This window comes from Myotis myotis, unplaced genomic scaffold (genome assembly GCF_014108235.1).
Source record: "Myotis myotis isolate mMyoMyo1 unplaced genomic scaffold, mMyoMyo1.p scaffold_m19_p_1, whole genome shotgun sequence".
Lineage (NCBI taxonomy): Eukaryota > Metazoa > Chordata > Mammalia > Chiroptera > Vespertilionidae > Myotis > Myotis myotis.
Window position 1 is genome coordinate 59,367,712 of NW_023416313.1, and position 22,530 is coordinate 59,390,241.

The following is a 22,530-nucleotide window of genomic DNA, read 5'->3' on the forward strand; positions in this document are numbered from 1 at the left end:
GCCTAAGAGTTTTTAAAATTAGAAATTTAGAACTCAGCAAGTACATCAAACCACTTTTCATGTGCTCACTCAGCTTGGAGACTCGCAGTAACTGAATTACACATATATTTATACCAAGTATGTACAGCTGGACATAAATATGACGGCTGTTTCTGACTTGGTTAATGGTTATGGAAATGGTCACTAAGCTTACACTAGCTTGTGTACTGATCTAGGGAGTCACAGGGTCACTCTGGCACAGTTGACGTTTTTATCTAGTCAGTTTCTTTATATACTTAGTGAAAAACTGTTGCACAGAAACTCGAAGTCCCGGCCAGCACTCAGGCCCATCGTCCACTGGAGGCGAAGCTTCGGCTGAAGGAGAAGTTGATTTCGGAGTTCTTGTATTTCCCCCAAGCACCAAACGGCACCACGATGACCGTACTGTTGTCTTCAGCACCATACAGCATTGCCTGCAGGGTTTGGCAGGAAGGAAGAGAAAAACACTGGAAATCAGAGTCTGTACAAAGAGATATCATCCTTCCTTTGGCAAGTCAAACTGATTTCACACAGTTACTAACCCAATTACGTCACAGTGTTTGGGCACCACCATCTTTGAGGGTGGGGCAGTCAGTTAACATATTCCCTCCTTATTGGCTGTGTATGCCACCATCTTTGTGATGGTGTGAGGGTCAATTTGCATATTCCCTCTTTAATAGATAGGATATTACATAGCAAGTTGAAATATAGAATGCTCCAATGTTTTAGATTTATCCTTTCTTATGAGTCTTAGAAATAAGCAAAAAGCTATACACACACATATACACACACACATATATATACATATAGCAGTATCAGTAACCAGGTGTCAATGCCCAGTTTATTAGATTGCACGTAGAATAACAGATGACCCAAAACACCCACACTGACTATATTCCACTGCAGCCATTTTGGCAACAGAAACACCAGTGGACTAAGGTATAAGATATGCAGCTCCCGAAGAAGAAAATATCTATCAAGTATTTAGCATAGGAACTAATACAAGGTATAGATTCACAAGGTGTTAGTCCTTACCTAGCAATTCTGTTTCCATGAATTTAGCCTAAAGAAATAATAACCTAAGGAAGTGGACATGTATAAAGTTATAACTACAAGAAAGTTTATGCTCCCTACAAAATGAAAAGGTGGCATAAACTAAATTTCGTACAGTAGGAGAACTATAAATCAATTTCAGGAATTAATTCAAACAGCAAATGAGATAATCAGCATGGTAAGAAGTACTTGGGATTATATTTAATAGCAAATGTATTTCAAAAGACCTCACAGCCTCAGGCTGGAACTGTGAAGGAAAGGGTTGATCAAAATATCTGATGAAAAAGCTTCAGAAAGTAAAAAAGTTTTACAAACAAATTGAAAGACAGAAAAAAAATTGCACTATCAGACAAAGTACTACTATAATTAGTATATAGCAAGTTCTTACAATAATCATGAAAAAGATAAGCATACATTTATAATAATAAAAGCATAATATGCTAATTAGACCGGACATCTTTCCAACGAAGCTGGGGCTGCAAGGGAAGCCCGGGTCCCGGGTGCCTGCTGGCAGCCGGTGGAAGGAAAGCCTACTCTTGCACAAATTTCGTGCATCGAGCCTCTAGTACAGTGGTTCTGAACCTGTGGGTCGCGACCCCTTTGGCGGTCGAACGACCCTTTCACAGGGGTCGCCTAAGACCATCCTGCATATCAGATATTTACATTACGATCCATAATATTAGCAACATCACAGTTATGAAGTAGCAACGAAAATAATTTTATGGTTGGGTCACAACATGAGGAACTGTATTTAAAGGGCCAGAAGGTTGAGAACCACTGCTCCAGTATAAGATAATGGAAAAAGCAAGCTGTACACTGATGAGAAATATAAGCTATAAAACATACTAGACAAGTGTAAATTGGAATATCTCTGAAGGGCAATTGGTAAAGATTAAAAGCTTTAGAATACTATGTATTCTTCACCTAGCAATTTTACTTATAAGACTTTAACCTAAGAAAACAATACCTGAAGAAAATAGATATGCACAAATAGATATAAGAAGTTTATTATAGTGTTCCCCCAACAAAAGGGCAAGGTGAATATGAACTAAATTTGCTGATTAGGGGAACGGTTAAAGGACTTGTGGTACTCAAATATATAGTCGAATGCTGTGCAGTCATTGTAAATTGCATTGTCCTCATGAATTAGAACACATTATATCAAGACAGGAGGTTGAAAAATAGGAAGGAAGTGACCATCAATGAAACTGGGACTGTTTTCTTAATCTCATGAGCACACATAGTAACCAAGTGAATCATTCATGCTTGCCCATTTATTTTTGAGCAAATAATGCTTTTTAAGTAATGTCTTATTGCCTCAACTACAAATATTAATACTTAAAATGTGAGCCATGCTGCTCTCCCTGTGAAGTAGCCATCTCTCTGTCCCATAGCTTCACTAGTAAACTCGCTTTCACTTTAAACTCTAAAAAAAAAAAATTTGGACCAAATTTGACTCCAGGATTGAAAATGTAAAAAAATCAGGAAATGCCAAAATAGCTGTTGAATTAAACTGTGTCTCTAATGATTGGTGATGGCTCTAACTTAAAAAGCTATCCAAAAAGATATTACACAACACATGGAAATTTTACGTTTTCTCTGCCGATATTATCCAGCTTCCAAATTTTAGCTCTGACCAACAGAGTGACATACAACACATCCACACACCTTTTGGTATTTGTTTTTTTCACACCCATCCTCAGAAACCAGAAGTTGATATGCTATAGTGTTCCTATATATTGGGTAATGACTTGGAGAGTCTAATTTAATAGTCAAGGGATTAGACTTGGGAAACTGGCTGTCCAAATTGCTGTCTATACAAATTGCTTAATCTATAGTTTGAAGCCCAACAGACAACAAATATTCTGTAGCTTAATAGTTTTGTGACCTTGACTAAATCAATTTCACCTCCGTGCCTCAGTTTCCCTCATTCATTAGAAAGAGATAAAACTAGTTCCAACCTTACAGAGTCATTGTGATAATTAGTGTGTCAAATACTAGGTACATATCAACAGAAGAGTATCTGACACATAGTAAGCAATATTAGTATTTACCATTATAATTTACTATGTGCTGTTACTACTATTTCAAGATGTGTACAAAGCCAAAAAATAAACATAGCATATTTTCTTGGCGTATTAATTTTAATTAACTATTTGGGAGAAATGTAAAAAAATGTTTTCTTGTGTTTGTGTTTTTTTAAAATATATTTTTATTGATTTCAGAGGGTAAGGGAGAGGGAGAGAGAGATAGAAACATCAATGATGAGAGAGAATCATTGATCAGCTGCCTCCTGCACACCCCCTACTGGGGATTGAGCCTGCAACCCGGGCACGAGCCCTTGACCGGAATCGAACCCAGGACACTTCAGTCCGCAGGTCAACACTACCACTGAGCCAAACGGCTAGGGTGTAAAAATGTTTTAAATTGGATATATTACAGAGACAAGTGTAAAATTCATTGTACACTGGAGCTGAAACACAAGATTCAAAGAAATCAAGTCTGTGGGGGCCCCTCCAGGCTGTACCAAAACCTGCACCTGGGTTTGTCCTCTCCCACCGCCTCCCCCCACCTTCCCCCAGGGGGACTTTTCTAGCAGAAGCTCAGCTGTATCACCTGTTCAGTCACTGCATGGGCCGCTTCAGTGGGATCAGGGCACTGATTGACGAAGTCACAAATCTCTTGACTATTCACCATGAAGTTAATTCCATCCGTAGTGAGGACCAAGAAGCTGTCATGGGCATGATGTAGCTGCAGTAAAACCAAATTCATAGGATTATAAACTACACTCGGCCTTGGAATAATCTTCATAATTCGAAGATTTGTTTGCTGAGCGGTCATCTGTGTTTACAGCTTGTAGGCAAACAGAGTGAAAATCGAAGGCTTGTATTTAGGGCAAAAGTAGCAACATTTAGCATCAACCACCAAGGACAAACCTAACATTTACTTAGTAACACCACAAAGGAAGCAGCCAGATGGCGGGGTGCCAGGAGTGCAAGCTGTAATGGTGGAAGGCTCCGTCTCTGGAGCCAGGCTTCCGAGTTAGAAACCTGCCTCTATTTTTCTGCTGAGCAAACAGAGGTAAGGTGGGCTCCATATGCTCTAGATTTGTTTTCTCTACAAAATGGGGCAGTCGTAGCTATTTTGAAGAGCCTGGCATATAGTAAACACTGGATAAGTATTTGTTAGAGAGAACAAGTATAAGTGGGCTATCTACCATGCATGAAATCGTTCTGTTAATTAACAAACGTTTGCTACCATCAGTGGAAGCCTCCACTACACTGTGCCAGGTACTAGCGTGGGACAGGGGCTGCAGAGAGGGAGATGTTGGGACGTGTCGGGTAATGTGGACATTAGTGAGTAGCAGGCGAAGGATGTCACAGAAACCGAGGTCACGTGATGCTTTAGTGTGATGGAAAAGGAAAGTCAGGTTAGCTTCCAAGTGGCGGTGATGCTACACGATCCATCAGGTGCCGGTGAGGACGAGCAGGGGCGCCGTTCTACGAGAATTCCACAGTGGGTGACACCAAAACCAAACACATCCGCATCCAGTGGGCCTGGAAGGTGGTATCTTATGTTCACCGGAAAGTTTCTCTCTCCTTCCCTTAATTACTCCCTTTCAAAAGTTACTGGCTTCGCTTAAGGTTTCCAAGAACGCTTGTAGCTGGCGACACCTGCTTTCATTCCTTGCCTGTGTAGCAAGTGTTTACACGTCCTTTCTTACCTTAATCCTCTTCGTTTCTGGTTCTGCTATCACACCACTGCTTTTAAGATCCAAGTCTCCAAGACTCCTTGTCATCGCAAGCCTGCCATTCACATGAGGCTGTCCCAAGCTATTCCACGCTACAAAACCGCCACACTTCTTGATCCTGATCAAGAAGAAGTTGAGACCAAAAACAAGGCACGGTTAACTTTAAGCATGAGGTCAGTTTAAAATGCAAGGTTGCATTTCCATGAAGTAGACATAAAAAACATCCTCATCAGTTGGAGGTGGTACCTTTCTTTTTCATCTTTTCTCTCCGGAGTATGGTCAATGGTCAGCTTGATGGATTTTCCTTTTCTACACAAAATAGCCCGGCTATCCCCAACACTGGCGACAACCAGCTCAATACCGTCTCTCAACAGGGCTACTGTTGCAGTAGTCCCAGAGGTCATAACGGTTGCTGTAAACATTGTGAAAAAGAGTGCAAGTTATTGACAGTCCAATGATCTGACATGAAATTTTCATTACAAAATAAAACACAGGCATGTTAAACTAATGCTGAAATGTATCACTTTAATGTAACTAGGGCTATGCCAGTGAATCGCAAATGAACTATGTAAGTAAGAGCATGCAGAGGGAGAAGTATTTGATTCAGTAACAAGGCTCCATGCAAACAGAAAAGGTTGCTGTCCTAATTGGGAAATAATGCACCGCTGTCCCCAAATGGCCTCTCTTTATAACAAGTAGAGCTGAGACAAACTGATAATAATTATTATGACACCTGTGTGTACATCAGGTGTCAGAATTAAAAGCATTACATTTTAATTAGATTGGCTAATAAGTTAGGATGGCTTAGGTCTATTGAGCCCATTCAGGCAAGCCAGCTTTTCTATAATCTATGGACTCAGAGGTTTTCTCTTTCATTTCTTACTCTTATCCTGTGGAAGTAATATCAGTTAACAGGCTAAGCAAAATATGCCAAGGGCATATCATTTGCTCTCCAAGAGCTATATTTTATGTTCTTACCTTCTACAACTATTTCAATTTTATAAATGTTTACCAAAAAAAAAAAATCCTAAAATGGTTAAAGACTTATATCCTTTTCTGTTTATCTTTGTGGTACCAGCCATGAAACAAAGTTATGGCCATCATTTTATTAGGAGAAAATTGAGGGGAAGGATGTAATTCATTCTGGTTTCCCATAAGCTTGGTGTAGTTAACACTACACAAGGATCTAACACAATCTGTCTTTGTCCAAATGCAGGACGGCACTGCCAAGTGCTCCTCCCGTGGTTATGCCCTGAGCCCAGAGCATTCCATGAATATTAATTTTCTGTGACCAATAACGAAATCAAACATTACACGGCTTGAGGTCACCACTATTTCCCCCATCCCATCCTAACTGCATTTTTTTCATCTTCCTTTGACTTTTTCTGACAGTGTCTGCCCTCCGTTTATTACCACTTGTTAAAAAAAATTTAAGGTGCATTGAGCCTTGCCAAAGAGAGAATACTGTGACATTATGGGCTAAAAAGTAAATCAAACTGGAAGAAATGAAATAAAATAAAGACATTTAAAGCAGGTATTGTCTTTTGTAATGTGGTTAATTCTTTAGGGCACCTACATAAAATATTTAGGTGGTAATCCAAAGACGATTTTTCCTTCAAAGGTAGATTTAGGAAAAATGAAGTGCTACTGATTTCACTAATTGAAGCTCAATCTTGGCAATTTTTTTTAAAAGAGACAATTTTTAAAACTTCACCAGCAATGCACTTTGGAAAGATATATATTATTTTTATTAAAATATATAAAATGCCTGCTTTAATCAGAAAAGTAAAATGGGAAAAGATGAATAAAGCCTACTTTAACCTTTTATATCCATGCTGAGTTAACTGAGAAATAGCATTTATAGTTCTATCTTCCCATTTGTCTGTTGATTTTGGAACTGTTGTGTCAAAGCAACAATATCTGGGCAATGCTAAATTGTATTCGCCACTGTATAACATATAAGTTTTAGCGTATCAGTGATGTCTGTATTACAAATGTTAACTAGAGTTTCCAAAACACTATAAAATAGAATCATGAGAGCTTAATCACTGTAACATTTTCAAATTATTGGAAGAGCAGAGAGGGGTTTTATTTACTCAGATGCTACCTGTCCAGGGAGATTAGCTACCTCTCCTTTGTTTAAACTCTCAGCAGCAGCTTTTTAAAAAGTGCCTTTTAATTGGCTGCCTCAAAAGAATTAAAATTTCATAAATGACAATTTCAAGTTTAGCTGTTCAGGATTATAATTCATGGCTCTGCCACCTAGGAATTTCAAAGAGCTTATGTTTCCACCAACCCAACTTCACAGTTCCAAAATCCAAGGATTTAAGGGAAAGTTTTCAAAACTAACTGCTGATTCTGGTTTGCGAAGCATCTAAGAATATAAATATTAAATCAACATTTACTTTATTTAACATTTAATATAGAAGTAAAAATTCTCACTTTTTGCGCTAACAACAAAACTATAAAACTAAGACATCTTTCAATAAGTTCTTAACACTCACTGGACATTTCCTACTGCAAGTCATCTCAACTAATGGGGCAAAGAGGATGTGGGAACCTTCCAGTAGTCCAGGCTAGGAACCGCTGGACTCCTTCACCTGGGACAAAATTAAGCTGGTCTCTCTTTCCACTGAAGCCCAGCATATAGTGTCCACGGGCTCCAGGTCTAGAGCTGCTGACCAGGCACAGTTCTCTGCCACAAATAACACGCACAGAGGCAAATAGGAAATTCACCCAGGAATTGTGCTCAAACATTACAAACCTGCAACACAGGGGAGGGCAGGGAAAGAGCTGCAAAATAAGGGGAAGGGTTTTTATTTTGGTGAAAACTTCACTTGCAAATTACATACTATTCCAGGAGATGCCAAATCAAAGATTCCAAAACTCAGTTTGCACATGTTGATGGTATTTTGTAGTCAAGTCTATTTTCTCATCACAGTTTTACTGTTTCGTTTTGTGGCTTCCCAAGGTAGGAAAAGCCATATACAAATGCATGTGTACCAAAACACACAAGTGGTGACGCAGACACATATCTGAATACTTATATACACTCTCACACAACACACACTCACTCTGCCTATAAGAGGAAAGCAGTAGCTTTATTGAGTTGAAAAAAAAATGCACTGTATATTCGTTTGGTAGCAATATCAGAACTGTCTCAAAATCAGGAAGGAAAATTCAAAGTCTAGCACTGAGTACAGTATTTGTTGTATCTGACAAACAGTACGTAGTTAAGGAAGATGTGAACCACAATATACCACCAAGTTAGTGAGACTGAAATATATACCTAGGAGGGATCAAAGCACCTCCTATTCCAGATACAAAGAGAAACACATTTGTTAATGGAGCTCAATGCAGGAATTTAGTATCTAGAAGCCCTTTTCTTTTCTTCAGTGGAATGATTGTTTAAATAAAGGCTAGTAGAGCTCTTGAGCTTTATATAATTCATAAAGTGGGTGTTTCTGCAGCTCTCTTTCTCCCAGTGTTGCAGGTCAACATATCACAACAAAAACGATCAAGATTTTGAATGGCAACAGAAAGAGTAAAAGCTGTACTGTTCAAGGCATAGCCCCCATCCCCCCTGGTAATTATGCAACTGTGCAAACAGCACTATGTATAGACCAATACAGTTCCAATATTTATTTAAAATGGGTGTTCCGGACATGTGTGACACATGAACACCAAAGTCAAGGTCAGGGCTGAGGTCAGGAACAGCACAGTAGGAGTGTCTCTTCAGTGCCATCTCTATTTTTCCTCTTTTGGCTCCCCTCGCATAAGAAGGGCACTCAAAACACTGCCTTTCTAACACCGGTTGTGTTGTCGCTAAATTCTTCCATAAAGAGATCACATAGCAGGAAGAGCATGGAAGTTTCCGATGAGACTCACAATGCTGTCACCATCTCCAACTCTGAACGTCAGAGCAAGTCTTCCCGTTTTTATCCGTTTATCTCTTGAGAAGTTTTGTTGCTTTCAAACCTTAAGCAATCTAGAAACACTCTGAGGAGTTCATAGGACGTACAGAATTACAACCTAAGTTTTCTACCGTCTGGTTTAAGTGGCAGTTTGTTCATAAGCAATAGACTAATGGGATCATTTGAATTTACTTGCTGGTTAATTATTAAAATATATATGACTGGTGTAAATGGAATATAAAATTTTCAAACATGATGATGAAATTAATTATTTGTAAATAAGGGTAAATTAAAAATTCGTCAACAAATCAATAAAAATAGCAAACAATTTCTTAGGGGCTAGAGTCTTGCCATTTCGTCATAAGTGGCATTCTTATTTTTTTCTCAAATACTCCCAGTTTAAACTGAAATAGTAAATATTTTAAGTGCTAATGGGATCATTTTAAGTACTTTATGCAGATGTGACAGTTTTGGACTAGAGTCTTTTTTTTTTTTTTTTTTTTTTTTTTTTTTTTTTTTAAATCAACTGGTTGCCTCCCATATGTGCAACTTAGGTACGTGCCTGACTGGGAATCAAACCTGAGACCTTTTGGTCCACAGGACAATGTTCCAACCAACTGAGCCAGGGCTGGATTAAAGTCTTGATGAGAATGTTTTATTTTTACTTTATTTTCACTTTCTCTTAAGAAAGCTAATATAGTATGATTGAGGGGTACTCCTCTCATCTATACCTGAAATTCCAATATTAGTAATTCATTCCTATGATTAAACCAATCTTTTTTCAGGTTTCCCTACTTAAAATTCCCCACCTGCAAGCTACTCACAGGAAGCATTAAAGGAGAAAATAGGGCTAATGCTAAAAGAAAGGTGAAGGAAACTGGAGAGGGCAAACTGCAATTACTTCACAATTTTATGTAACTAATACTGGTCCTACCCATGTTTATGTTGAAAAGAATACTGTCACCCGGCCAGCGTGGTTGAGCATTGACCTATGAACCAGGAAGTCATGGTTCCATTCCCATCAATACACATGCCTGGGTTGCAGACTTGATCCCCAGTAGGGGGTATGCAGGAGGCAGCCGATCAATGATTCTCTCTCATTGTTAATGATTCTCTCTCATTGTTGATGTTTCCATCTTTCTCCCTCTCCCTTCCTTTCTGAAATCAAAAATATGTATTTTTTTAAAAATAATATTGTCCATTCTTATAATACTGACACTGCTTTAGTTCTTAAAAAAAAATAATTTAAATAATAGCTTTGAAATCTGAAATGGCCTAAGGGTTTTCTTAATCCAAAAATTGAAAAGTTAAACAATATAAAACATTCTATTTTTAGTGGCTTTAATACATTTGATAAAATAGGCCCCAAATGTCTACTGGCAATTTTTGCCATTTTTTAAAGCCTTGGCAACTTATTAAGAATTTTAAAGTTGTTCTCAAAATACTTATTAAAAAATACAGACTAATTGATCTATAAAAATGCAAAATAAGATTTAAAAACAACAATGCCATAATAGACCTTATTTCTTTTAATAATAGACTAAGCATTATTCTGACTTGCTCCATTATACTTGCAAACAAATGGCCATTAAATGAAAAATAAATTTTAGAATATTATTAAAGTTTTTTTAAATTGATTTTAGAGAGATGAAGGGAGAAAAACATGGATTTGGTGTTCCACTTATTTATGCATTCATCAGTTGATTCTTATATGTGTCTTGCCCAGGGATTGAACCTGCAACCTTGGTATATCAGGAGATGCTCTAACCGACTGAACTACCCAGCTAGGGCTGAAAGTTCTGATCATTAACTCAAAGCATGTGACAGAGGAACTAAATTAAATAATTACATTTTAATTTCATTATTAGAAATGGATTACATTTTTTATAATTAATTTCTTTGAACAGCCTCTATTTATAGGAGAAAGGCATCGTTACTAAGTTTCTTTTAAGGTCAGCAAGTTAAGTAAATTCTCTCCCTAAATTCTGAATTTCCTTTAGTTATAATTTATTATTTCATAAATGACTGGGGCCTGACCAGCATGGCTCAATGGTTGAGCACTGACCTATGAACCAGGGAGTCTGGGTTCGATACCAGGTCAGGGCACATGCCCCAGCTGCAGGCTCCATCCCCAACAGGAGGCAGCATATCGATGATTCTCATCATCAATATTTCTCTCTCTCTCTCCCTCTCTTTTCCTCTCTGAAATCAATAGAAATATATTTTAAAAAATAAATGACTGGAATCTTCTACTTAACACTGAATCTATTATTGTTTTAAGCATCTTGTTGGTTAGATCATTTACAAAAGGGTTGGCTGCACCCATGAAGGATTTATGCTTTGGATTGCTGTCCACATTCCCATGTTGAACTTGAACATTCTCTTCTGAAAACTTTGCCCAGTAAGTTCTGCCTGTTTATACAACAACTAGGGCACAGCACCTGCACCATAGCTGGTAAACATCGTGGTATGAGATACAGCCAATCTGGTTATGAAAGAAATAAGCATACCAATATGGATACCAATTTTCAGTTATAAAAATTAAGTGACCAGAAAGTGTCTAAATCTTCTTTTTCCTTTATATATTTTACCCATTAAGAATAGTCTTATGCCTAAAATTTACCCTCTCTTGACCCCTATTTTTCATAAGATGAGGGACCAATTAGAAGGAAGAAAAGTCCAAAAGAATAAAAGGGAAAATTAGCCTGAGTGAATCCCAGAACAAAGATGAACTCTAATGCTTTTCTGAGGCTTGTGACAATGAAAAGTTCCTCAATAATGAGGGGGAAGGCCTAGCCAGGTAGGTCAGTTGGTTAGAGCATCATCCATCCGGATACACCAAGGTTGAGGGTTTGATCCCCAAAGAAGCAACCAAGGAATGCATAAATAAGTGGAACAACAAATCAATGTTTCTCTCTCCCCCCTGCTCATATAAATTTTTTAAAAAGCAGGAAATCCTCTTAATGAGTCATCCTAGAGATATTTTCTCTAATCCTCATCATTAAATATGCTCAGGAGAGAGGCCACAGTGGGTACCAGGAAAACCCCAGCAACTGCCCTTTGTCTCTCTCTGAGTTTCAGTTTCTTATCTTGGAACAGGGCGGGGGGGGGGGGGGGGGATTGCCATTTGCAGGCACTCCAACAGAAAACTGTGAAAATGACATTTCTGTGGTGCACTTTAAACAAAAGGATGAACCAAACATACATTAATATTATTGCATGATTCATTTTCATTCTATCTGCATACATTTATATGGTTGTTGCAGAAGTTTTCGAGATTAACTTTATAAGCAAAAACTATGGGAGCCGGCTAACTAGAAAACATTAACTACATTTTCTGAAATGGTTTTGATAAGTTTAGTCAAAATCAGAAACACTTACGTACTTTCAATATTTAAGAACAAGCAGCACACAAAATTTTAAATTCACCTTGTGTTTAACACAAAACAAAATATCACTAGTTACAACAGGAATGTCCAAGATCAAGTTTTTTTAAGAAGAAAGAGAAAAAAAATATTTTCGTTCTAATTATACAAAGTAGTATGTGCTAGTCATTGTCCTTTCCTGTCTAGGACCAATTAGCAATTTTCTCCTTGCCTGACCAAAAACTGTCCTGACTAGATGAGATTACTGTGTAGTGTATTTCAATTATTTGTTCATCAGATTCATCTAAACAAAAATAATAAACCCTCTCATAGTATGGATATCTTGTCCATAAAATGTTCAAACAGATTAAAAAGTTTTTAAAAATATTTTAAAATTGATTTCAATATCAGAACCATTTTGAAGCTTCGATTTCTGAAAAATTCTCCAATATACATATTTCATTTAAAAGGGAGGTACTATCATTAGTTTGGATTCCAAACAGCATTTAAAGTGGCTCTTTATATAAAATCATTTTCCACATAAACATTTTTACAAATCAAGTTCCATTAAAATTCCCACCCCTAAAGAGCTTAAATTGTTTCCATTTTATCCAGATATTCCCCAGGACCCTAAGGAATGTGATTGTTTTACTTACCATCAGCAGACAGATGGGCATGACTCGCAAAGGCTTTATCTATTTCTAGAAAAGCCAAGGTCAACACAGCTTCCAAGTTCTTCTCCTTGGGAAGCAAATCCCTTTGTGGAGAGGGAAAAAAAAGAGCCCCAAAATATCATTTTACAATAGTTGTCTCCTCTTCCTCTCATCTCCTCTCCTTCAGGTCATTCTAGCTAGCAGTCACTCCCTACAATGGGCCCCCATGGCTTGCCTCTCAGGTGCTCGTTAAGTGTCTCCTAAGTGATAAAGCCTCTAAGGGCACTAAAATAAAAGTCTAAATTCCCATATTAGAAGATTAATCATTACTGCACCTACAATTACTAGCATGTACAGTACATAATACTTGATAATGATAATAAACAACTGTTCATGGATTTACTATTCTTTCAATATTTACAATGCTTCTTCTTATTTTAGAGTGTACTCTCTATGTATCAGAAATAAGTTTGCTGTAAAACAGTAACCATGTTACACCAGCAGCAGCCTCACACATCTCATACTACCCTGAAAGGTCAAGTTCTTCCTTATTAAATTAAGTCACTGAGTTCTTCTGCAGAACAAGGCAAAATACGCTTAAATCAACTAATGAACAGTATGAACAACTATACACAGGAAGACAAGAAATAGTCATAGCCACAACTCTGTCACGTTTCCCCCTCTTTTGATGCTAGCAGTAGTGTGATCCTCAAAAATACATTATACTAATTGCATTAAATAAACTATGTAAAGGGCTCCAAAATACCCACATTAAATGCATTTCCCCATACTAATGCCAATTATCTAAAGCTATTTTCAACAAGTGTTCAAAGCTATTCATGCCACTTGAGAGTATAATTACTATTTATGGAAGCACCAGGTGCCATGTACTAGTAAAATGTTTCCAATAGATTCTTATAACACATGAGATTGTGTACTTCAAGTTAATTCACTTGAAATAATCACAAATCAAGTACCATGGATTCTGGTTGTTAAAAGAAACAATAGGCCCAAAATGGAGTCACATGTGCTAAACCCACATCACCAAAACAAGGCTTAATAATACCTAAGTCAATTGCAGTTCCAACCTTTCCCAGGAACAGTAATCTCAACTGGTCAGTCTGGAATTTTCTGGTTAGCACAAATGAGGTAACCTGCCACATCGGCTCTTTCCATTAATCAAAGGGAGAAGTAATCTGCTCTTTCCTTATCCCTTTTCCCCTCTGCCTACAAAAGCCTTCCATTTGGTTGAGCTCCTGGGAGGCCCTTTCTATTTGCTAGATGGGATGCTAGATTCAGGAATCGTTCAATAAAGCCAATTAGATATTTGAAATTTGCTCTGTTGAATTTTTGGTATTTAACATGGTCAATGCTATTGCCAGGGGAGTTGTTAAAACATATGTTTCTGAAATGGTAATAGTCGTCAGTCATAAATGGAATGCTTAAGCTAGTTCTTGTTCATGAAACAATTATAAAACCACTCAAATAACTATATTAACCCTGAACATCTTAGCCAAAAGGTTAAAGTTTAAACATAAAGGCAAACTGCAAGTTCAAGAGTGAAAATCACCGTACTTACATGATGCATTTCTCCATGTGGGTTTGACAGAAATCAGCAGCTGCAGGCCCACCATGTCCATCGTAAACCGCAAAATACAGGACCTCATCGGTCAGCTGAGCAAAGTCAAATCTATCTTCATTCTCTTTCCGTTTGCCAATCTGTGAGGCACAGCCCACCTTCTCCAAGCTGATTTTGGGTATTGGCTTGCCATACTTAATGCTGGGTGGTAGCAGAATTGGCTCATCAATGCGGTTATCCCAGATCCCAAAATTATCCCAGGTGGCTGGACGCCCACTACCATCTGGGTCAAACCGAGAACACCTGGGCTCTGAAGTGGAGCTGTGGCATGTGGGTGTCACCCGCCGGTCATCCTGCAGCAGGCGGGAGCTTAGCAGCACTCTCCTTCTCACCTGGTTCCCACCACTTCTAACCAAAGTAATTAAGGCAGCTGTTGACATAACTCAAATCCCAAGGACTCAGTAGTCAGGGAAAGGTCAATGAACAATAATGGAATGTCTTCAAGAAAAATGATGCAACTAAATGAAAAGAAAGAGAGAGAGACTCCATCAGCAATTCTGGATATAACTGATATATTACTAGAGATTACCAAAAATGAAGGCATTAAAGAATGTGGCACCTAACAGCCAACTTCTAAGGATAGCGGACCAAATATGACCCACTATTTACCCCATTCGGAGTTTAACTTCTATAAAATTGTGACAATGTGCACATAGCATATAGAATCAAGCTTTAACCTACAATCACCTTGGGATCTAGTTAAAATGCACTGACTCAGTCTGTGTGCGTGGGGGCCCAAGATTCTGCGTTTCTAACCAGCTCCCTGGTGATGCCTGCCTGGTCCAGCAGGCCAACACTTTAAGTAGCGGGAATATAGGATACAGGTATAAATAAATATTCTTCCCTTTATTAACTCCATTGCTCTGAAGAAAAGGAATAAATATTACTAACAAAGTTTCTTACAAGAGAGAAATAAGAGAAGAAAAAATAACTGGTTAATCGAATGTTTATAATAGTTCTGTACACAAAGAGTGTCCCAGTCTCAGCAAAGACACACTTAGGATCTAAGCTTTGTTATGTTCCAAGATTTCTCCATTTACTAAACTTCACCTATGTACATTGGTTCATGCAAAACACTCCTAGAGGCACAGGATAAGCCAGTTCTGAAGTTTCCCTTTGTGGTAGACACTCCCAGGGAAGGTGTGTGATCTCGGGATCGAGGCGCATGCATTTGTGACCAGCAACCCTGATTGATGAGCAACTGATCTGTGCATTTACATTAACAGTTGCGGCTCTCCCCTCACACAGCCCCAGGAGCCCACCTACACTCATGCCTGCAACTACAGCAGGAGACAGCACCAGAGACTGAACTACAATTCTTTGAAATGATTATTCTGCACCCCCACTTCTGGACTCTGTCCCAAAGCTAATCCTAAAACTTCCCCCGGGTATGGTCAGGGGGGAATTCCTACACCCTAGCAGGAAAAGCTGTTTCTGGCAGTTTTCCATACAAAACAAGTTCTAAGCAGAAATCCATCTCCATAGTACTTTGTTCTGTTATTTTATTAATTGAAAACATAGCATGAAGTTAAGATTTAATAATGCCAATGGAGGGTATGCAGATGTTATATTATTCTCAATTGTATGTTTGAATAATTTCGTAATAAAAAATGAGTTTGAAAAAATAGATTTCCCTAAAAGGCACAAACATACACAATACAAACAAGCCCAGGTGAGTGAATCTATAAGAAAATGTGTTACAGATTTCAAAAAGTCATTTTCAAATAAAATTTTGGAAATCAGTGTAGCTATGTATAGGAAGGGCCATTACTCCTTTCACTGAGTAAAGAAGTAAAAGGAAAGAATGCGGTTCCAAAGAACACCCCTAGATATTTAAGCAATGAAAGACATGAGCTCTGACTTCATAGTATTTAGAATAAAGACACCCCCTCCCCAATAATGAATCCTATATAATAAAAGAGTAATATGCAAATGGACCAAACTGCTGAATGATCGGTTGCTATGACACACACTGATCACCAGGGGGCAGACACTCAACACAGGAGCTGCCCCCTGGTGGTCAGTTCCATCCCCCAGTGGGAGCACTGCTCAGCCACAAGCCAGACTGATGGTTGGCAAGCACAGCAGCGGTGCCAGGAGCCTCTCCTGCCTCCCAGCAGCGATAAGAATGTCCCCCCGAGGGCTCCGAGACTGCTAAAGGACACAGGCCAGGCTGAGGGAACCACCCCCCCTCCCTGCCAGTATACAAATGTCATGCACCGGGCCTCTAGTGTTATCATAAAAGACTTAGAAGGCCATTTCCTCTTGGCCTTTTAGCTGATATCATGCATAAAAGACTGAAACTCACTTCTTTTATGACAATGTTGAGGAGGTGAAGACAGCATCTCCGGTTATCAAGTATCTAAGAGAAGTAACACATTCCACTACACAAGAAGAGGTATTTATTTATTCCTTTGCTTCTCATTGAAGGTTATATTTTATTCAGCTACAATAACTGTCAAATAAAGGTGATGACTTGTGGAGAAATGTCAAACTATAACACAATCTAGCAGGTAAGAGAACTAAGTACTACTTATTGGTACAGATAATTCACAAAGCAGCTTTATTACATCTAGAAAAAAGTAAAACCTTTAAGTGTGTTGATAAGCAAACTCATTCATTTTGAAGAGTGCACCAAATATTAGCAAAGTACTCTTCTGGTTTCAGTCTGAAAGCATGTATGCTATCTTCAGCCTTAGGCCATTTTGCAGTCTTATGCACCTCCTTTAAACAAGAATTCTGAAATTACAAACAATATTGAATAAAGTTCTTCTGCAGTTTTTATGGGATACTTTTGCCCCCCCCCCTCCCTTGCTCTATCTTCCAAATATAAAAAAACTTAAACAGCTGCATTCTCAGCAGGGAACAAATATCCACTGAAAACATTATTAAATGTTTTAAAGAATGAAATAAAATGCAAGTTGGGCCTTGGCTGGGGCTCAGTGGTTAGGGTGTTTACCCGTGCAAGGAAGGGCCTTGGGTTCAGTTCCCCATCAAGAGAAAGTACCTGGATTACGTACCAGGTTTGATCTCCACCCCAGAGGCGCCTGTGGGAGGCAACCTATCTCTCTCTCTATCTCTCTCTCTCTCTAAAAATCAATGGAAAAAATATACTCGGGTGAGGATTAGCCAAAAAAAAAAAAAAAAAAGTTTGGTTTTTCTTTATGCCCACATGTATTTAAAGCAATCATCAAATTGGCCTCCTTCCTCATTTATTATCTGCACAAGCATCTCAGAGAGTAAGCAGAAGAGTCATAGAAGCATTTTCTTTAAGGCCTACTATTGGCATAGATGAAATGTCAGGCAAACATATAGCTAGTTTACATAACTAGGTCAGCATGAATTATGCAAGCAGGAAACGTTGCATAGGAAGTGGTTCCATCCTCTTTCCCATAAGCAATAACTAAGTCATACTAATCTTCCCCATATTCCCAAGGAAACAATCCAAAGAGGACCTGTGTCCCCAAGCTAAGTAACAACTTTGAACTAACCCTGAACATCAAAAGGTTTCCTCCATTGCTTCACACGAGGAATCAGTCAACAGCTCTCCAGCTGCCCAAGGAAATGAATATGTACCAATTATCAGGCAAGAGAGTAGAACATATGATATAAAAAAGACAAAAGAGCCCCCCAAAAATGTAGTGTTTCTTTCTTTTTTTAAAAAAATCAGTGTTCTTTATAATGAAAAGAGTGGAGAGCAAACTGACAAACACTTAAATATTTTTATTGTTCAGCAATTATAAATCAGCATGTATTTATGATTCTGCTAACTAAAAAAGTTATTCAGGAGTCATTTATGTCAATCTTTCAATTGAAAATCAAGGCTAGCTTATTTCTATAAACCATTTTAACATTTATATTCAATCTTTGAAAGTAAAAGTCATCCAAAAGGGTCAAAGGGCAGAAGTAATTCTGCTTGAAAGCCATTTGAAGACACAAAAATGTCATAGCATTAAATGGACTAAGAGCACCAGAAAACATAATTATACACATCATATTCTACTAGCAAAAGTAAAATGTAAAAACTATGCGAGGCAAGAAAATAAAGGTAAATAACTTGATTGGACCCAGCTACATAACAGATGTTATTTATATAAGCAACACAAACTTTATTGATCGTTATATACCAAAAGGAGAAAAAATCAATCTTCCACTTAGACCAAACTGTTTTCCAAATTCCTTTTTTGAAAAAATATACTTTTTATTGATTTTTTACAGAGAGGAAAGGAAAGGGATAGAGAGTTAGAAACATCAATGAGAGAGAAACATCAATCAGCTGCCTCCTGCACACCCCCTACTGGGGACGTGCCCACAACCAAGGTACATGCCCTTGACCGGAATAGAACCTGGGACCCTTCAGTCTGCAGGCCGACACTCTATCCACTGAGCCAAACCGGTTAGGGCTCCAAATTCCTTTTTATTTCCCAATCAAAAGGAAAATGTATAGCTCACAAATTTACTTTAATCACATGAATTTTTTTAAAAATTCACACACACACACACACACACACACACACACACACACACACACCTATATATTCAACATACTGTCATTAAATAAACTGAAAGTACTTTCCTTTTTTATCATTTTCAAATTGACTTGTGTGACCAGGCCTACTCCATCTTCCTCTTCTTCAATGCTTTTACTAGCTAATCTGATCATCTGTCACAGAACTCTGACTAGTGAAAAACTTGGCCCCTAGTTTAACAATCCTGACTGGGGGCTGGGAGGAGGTGGATGGAGGGGATTCTCAGCAAAGGCATAGAAGGTAAGTGAGAGGCATAGAAATTCTACCTAAAATCGCTGGTGAAAGCCCACATCGTGAAAGTAGGAAATCTCATGTGAAAAGCATCAGGCTGGACAAAAAACACATTTAGCTTGTAGTAAACTTCTGAAGTACATACTGTACTTGATTGAAAAACAAAAGGGGCATGTGAAGAAAAGCCACGCATACTGCTACCAGATCTCTATGCCAATTTTACGCTGCATTTTACAAACCCTCAATGGTTTAAACACCTCCTCAGAACTTCCTTTCTGGAGAAGGAAGGCACTTTCTCTGGCAGGAGAGTGCTCTTGGGCTTTGTGTTAAACTGCTCTTGACAGCTGGAAGCAGGTCAAAAGGGCAGTTTATTTGTCCTTTTAAATCCATGCCAAAGTTAGTCGGGAGATCTAAGAATTAGTACTACCCAGACCTGCTTAGACTTATCCTTCCAGCAAAAATATGTCTAAGTATTCATAGCTGCTCATTAGAAAGTGGTGGTACTCAGGCATATTTACATCAGTAACTTCCATAATGGAAACACCAGGTAATTTTAATATTCTTAAGTCAAATATTTTTTATCAACTTTTAAAAAATAAACAATGCATCCCAATAAATTCAAATGGTATGGACCGCTCCAAAATGCATTTCAGAAAATTTGGAGTCTAATCCCTCTTCATCAGTACCCTGGCTAGGAGGAAGGGAAAGAAAACTGACCAGTTTAAACAAGGGAAAAAACAACAGAAACTCATATGATTCCCCTTAGGTTTGATGGGAGCCTGTGTTTAGATGCATGAATAAAGAAAAGAACATGGGAACAGTGAAAAGTACTCATTATTCTAATTCCACAGATATCACTTAAAACATTTAGTTAATGTGGATATAACTCACAGACTATTTCAAACCTGTACCTTTATACTCCATTGGAGAATTTTTCCTTTACATCCTATCCTACATCACTAGCACCTCTCCCCTCTCCTTTCCTCTTCTCTAAGAGCCCCGTCAAGGGAAGTGCCTGTGTTAGTGGTCAACAATGAGTGATTTAACGTTGCAAAATAATAATAATAATAATAATAATAATAATAATAATAATAATGTTGTAAAATACTAATAATAATAATAATTAGTAGTAGTAGTAGTAGCAGTAGTAAGATCTCACTACCCAAAAATCATTCTTAAATACTTTATCACAGAGGTGCTTCTGTTCTTTTCCCAGAATACAACGAAACCATTGCTGTTTTTCCGGACCATTATGACCTGTCGTTTTAGTAGTCGCTTATTCTGAAACCACAGGCTAACCTCATTCCACCGCACTGGCGGAGGGTAAAAAGGACTACAAGGCCGTGTTGCATCTTTCCAGCCTAAAGCTGTCCACAGAGAGGCCAGTGGAGCTCCAGACACTCCAAATTCCCTGGCTAATTCCACCGTAGCCTCGGTCTTTGTCACCGCCTATGAAATCTCTAATCTACAGAACGCGGCAGCTGAAACAGGCATCACCAACCACAAGGCCTTGAGATTACAGGGCTCTCCCGGCAAAGCAAAATCCACGTCTTCACCTCGTCACCAACAAAGGCTCTGCACCCTTCTCCATGCCGAGCCCCTGAAAGGCTCGCCCTCGCACGGTTCAGGGTCAGGAGCTCGGCCCGCTGGCCGCGGCAGAGGAGAGTCCGGTGTGATCCTCTGCAGGAAGCACACCCTCCCGCCCGCGCCGCGCGGCAGGTGGCTGGGTTCCCCCTGCACCTCCCGCCGCCTCCCAACCACCCTCCGCACCTGCAGAGCCCTGGTGTCGCCCGCGTCTCACTCTCCGCGGCCGCGGCTGCAAGAACAACGAACGCGGCGCTGGTCCCTGCAGCCTCTCGCGTCCCGGCTTCGGGTGGAGCGACGCGGGGCCTCGTTCTAATCTAGGGAGATGCGAGCGCGCTGCCCCAGCCTCCCTCCGACCGGCCCTTGGGCGGTGCCGTCCTCCCTGCGACTCGGCCCACGCACTTGCTCTCCTGGCTCCTCCAACCGCGGTCAAAGTCAAGGCAGAGCCCGGGGTCTCGACAGGAAGCGGCCGCTGCCCGCGGTGCAGCCGGGTGGGCCCTGCGGCTCCCGACCTCGAAAGGAAAGAAAGCGGCGCAGAAAATGCAGACACTGGCCGTGGGGCTCGGACCGAGGGGATGGGGAACCGAAGCCTGTGTTCCTCCTTACCTCCCGGGGAACCCTGCCCCGTTAACTCTCCATTCCGCGGTCCGGGAGCGGTGGGAGGGGACCCAGCCTATAGAAAATATACATACAAAGCTAACACATGCATGCAGTGCACTCTCTAAGCTCTTACCTCGAGATGGTTATGTGCCTGGAAAATGTTTAATTAGCTAACGAGGTCGGGGGAGGGGCTTTCTTGGTTGGTAAATAAATTGCCTTCTCCGATGTTTCCGATCTTTGGAACAAGCAGAACATCCACTGGCTCTTCTGCGGGAAATTCTTGAGAATGTGTTGCCCGCTGGGGGCCAGCTGGAGAGGCGGGGGAGTCTGTTCGCATTGACGGACGCAGCTCCGGCCAATCCGCGCTTGGAGAGGCGGTGCGCCTGACACCCGGAGCACCAATCACAGATTCCGATGGGAACGAGCCTCCCCACCACTGCAATTTCACTTGGCTGCCCAGGGAAGCAGCGCAGGGTAGAGCGGCGTCGACTGGGGCCAATAGCAGCTCGCGGTGACATCCCACGCAGCAAGGCCTTGGCGCACCGGCCAATGAGGAGGCGCCTCGATGGTGGGTGGGGTCGGAGTACAGTACCAAGCGAGGGTCTACCACCATGAGCAGTGAGGGTGTCGCTAGGGGCAAAGGGGCGGTGGTTGTGACAACTAGGAAACCGAAAACGGAATGCTAATTCTTTGCCTGAGCAAGGGCGCTTGAAAGGCATCTGGTTCATTGTTATTATTTGAAAAATTCACAGTGCAGCGTTCTCCGTGAGAAGTCATCATGTGATCCCTTGGGAATGTCTCATTCATTCGACAAGTATTTGTTTATCTAGGATTTTTTTTTGTATGCCAGGGACTGTGCTAAGCACTGGAGATACAATCGTGGCTCAACTAAACATGATAGCTTATAAACAAACGGAAACAAGCAAATAAAATAACAAATGTCAAGGAAGGAAATGGACAAGGTGTGGATATAGAGAATAAGAGGAGGTTGACATCAGATAGGGAGGGTTGTTATAAGATAATTTTATAAGATAACATTTAAATGGAGACTGGACGAATAAGAAAGAATCAGTCCTGACACCAGGAACGTGATGATTGTTCTGGGCAGAGAGAACAGCAGAGCAAAGGTCCTGAGGTGGAACAGCTTGACATTTTGGAAGAACAGAAAGAAGGCCAGTGTGTCTCCGGTATAG

The 22,530-nt window shown here is 39.8% G+C and overlaps 1 protein-coding gene across 4 annotated transcripts; it reads right to left on the minus strand.

The window, feature by feature from the left end:
- Positions 1-275: 275 nt before the first annotated feature.
- Positions 276-21,651, minus strand: PPM1K (protein phosphatase, Mg2+/Mn2+ dependent 1K). 4 transcript variants are annotated; one of them, XM_036339403.1, is made up of 9 exons: positions 20,924-21,145; positions 17,885-17,945; positions 16,702-17,132; positions 14,334-14,851; positions 12,758-12,858; positions 5,069-5,234; positions 4,796-4,940; positions 3,688-3,822; positions 276-452 (listed from the first exon to the last, which is right to left on the minus strand). In XM_036339403.1, exons 4-9 carry the CDS (start codon positions 14,771-14,773, stop codon positions 321-323), a joined length of 1,119 nt encoding a protein of 372 aa, XP_036195296.1. In that variant the 5' UTR covers positions 14,774-14,851; positions 16,702-17,132; positions 17,885-17,945; positions 20,924-21,145; the 3' UTR covers positions 276-320. The 4 variants fall into 4 exon arrangements, with proteins under 4 accessions (XP_036195296.1, XP_036195285.1, XP_036195311.1 ...); XM_036339392.1 differs by lacking the exons at positions 16,702-17,132; positions 17,885-17,945; positions 20,924-21,145 and adding an exon at positions 21,471-21,651; XM_036339418.1 differs by lacking the exons at positions 16,702-17,132; positions 17,885-17,945; positions 20,924-21,145 and adding an exon at positions 21,344-21,434.
- Between the last annotated feature and the right edge of the window lie 879 nt (positions 21,652-22,530).

Bases quoted from the DNA above. Each gene is read 5' to 3' on its own strand.
- PPM1K (XM_036339392.1), bottom strand. From the start codon at position 14,773: ATGTCAACAGCTGCCTTAATTACTTTGGTTAGAAGTGGTGGGAACCAG. The intron at 4,941-5,068 runs GTACCACCTCCA...CTTCTTGATCAG, and splicing joins AGAAAAGATGAAAAAGAAAG to GATCAAGAAGTGTGGCGGTT. The intron at 3,823-4,795 runs GTAAGAAAGGAC...GTTTTACTGCAG, and splicing joins CAGAAACGAAGAGGATTAAG to CTACATCATGCCCATGACAG.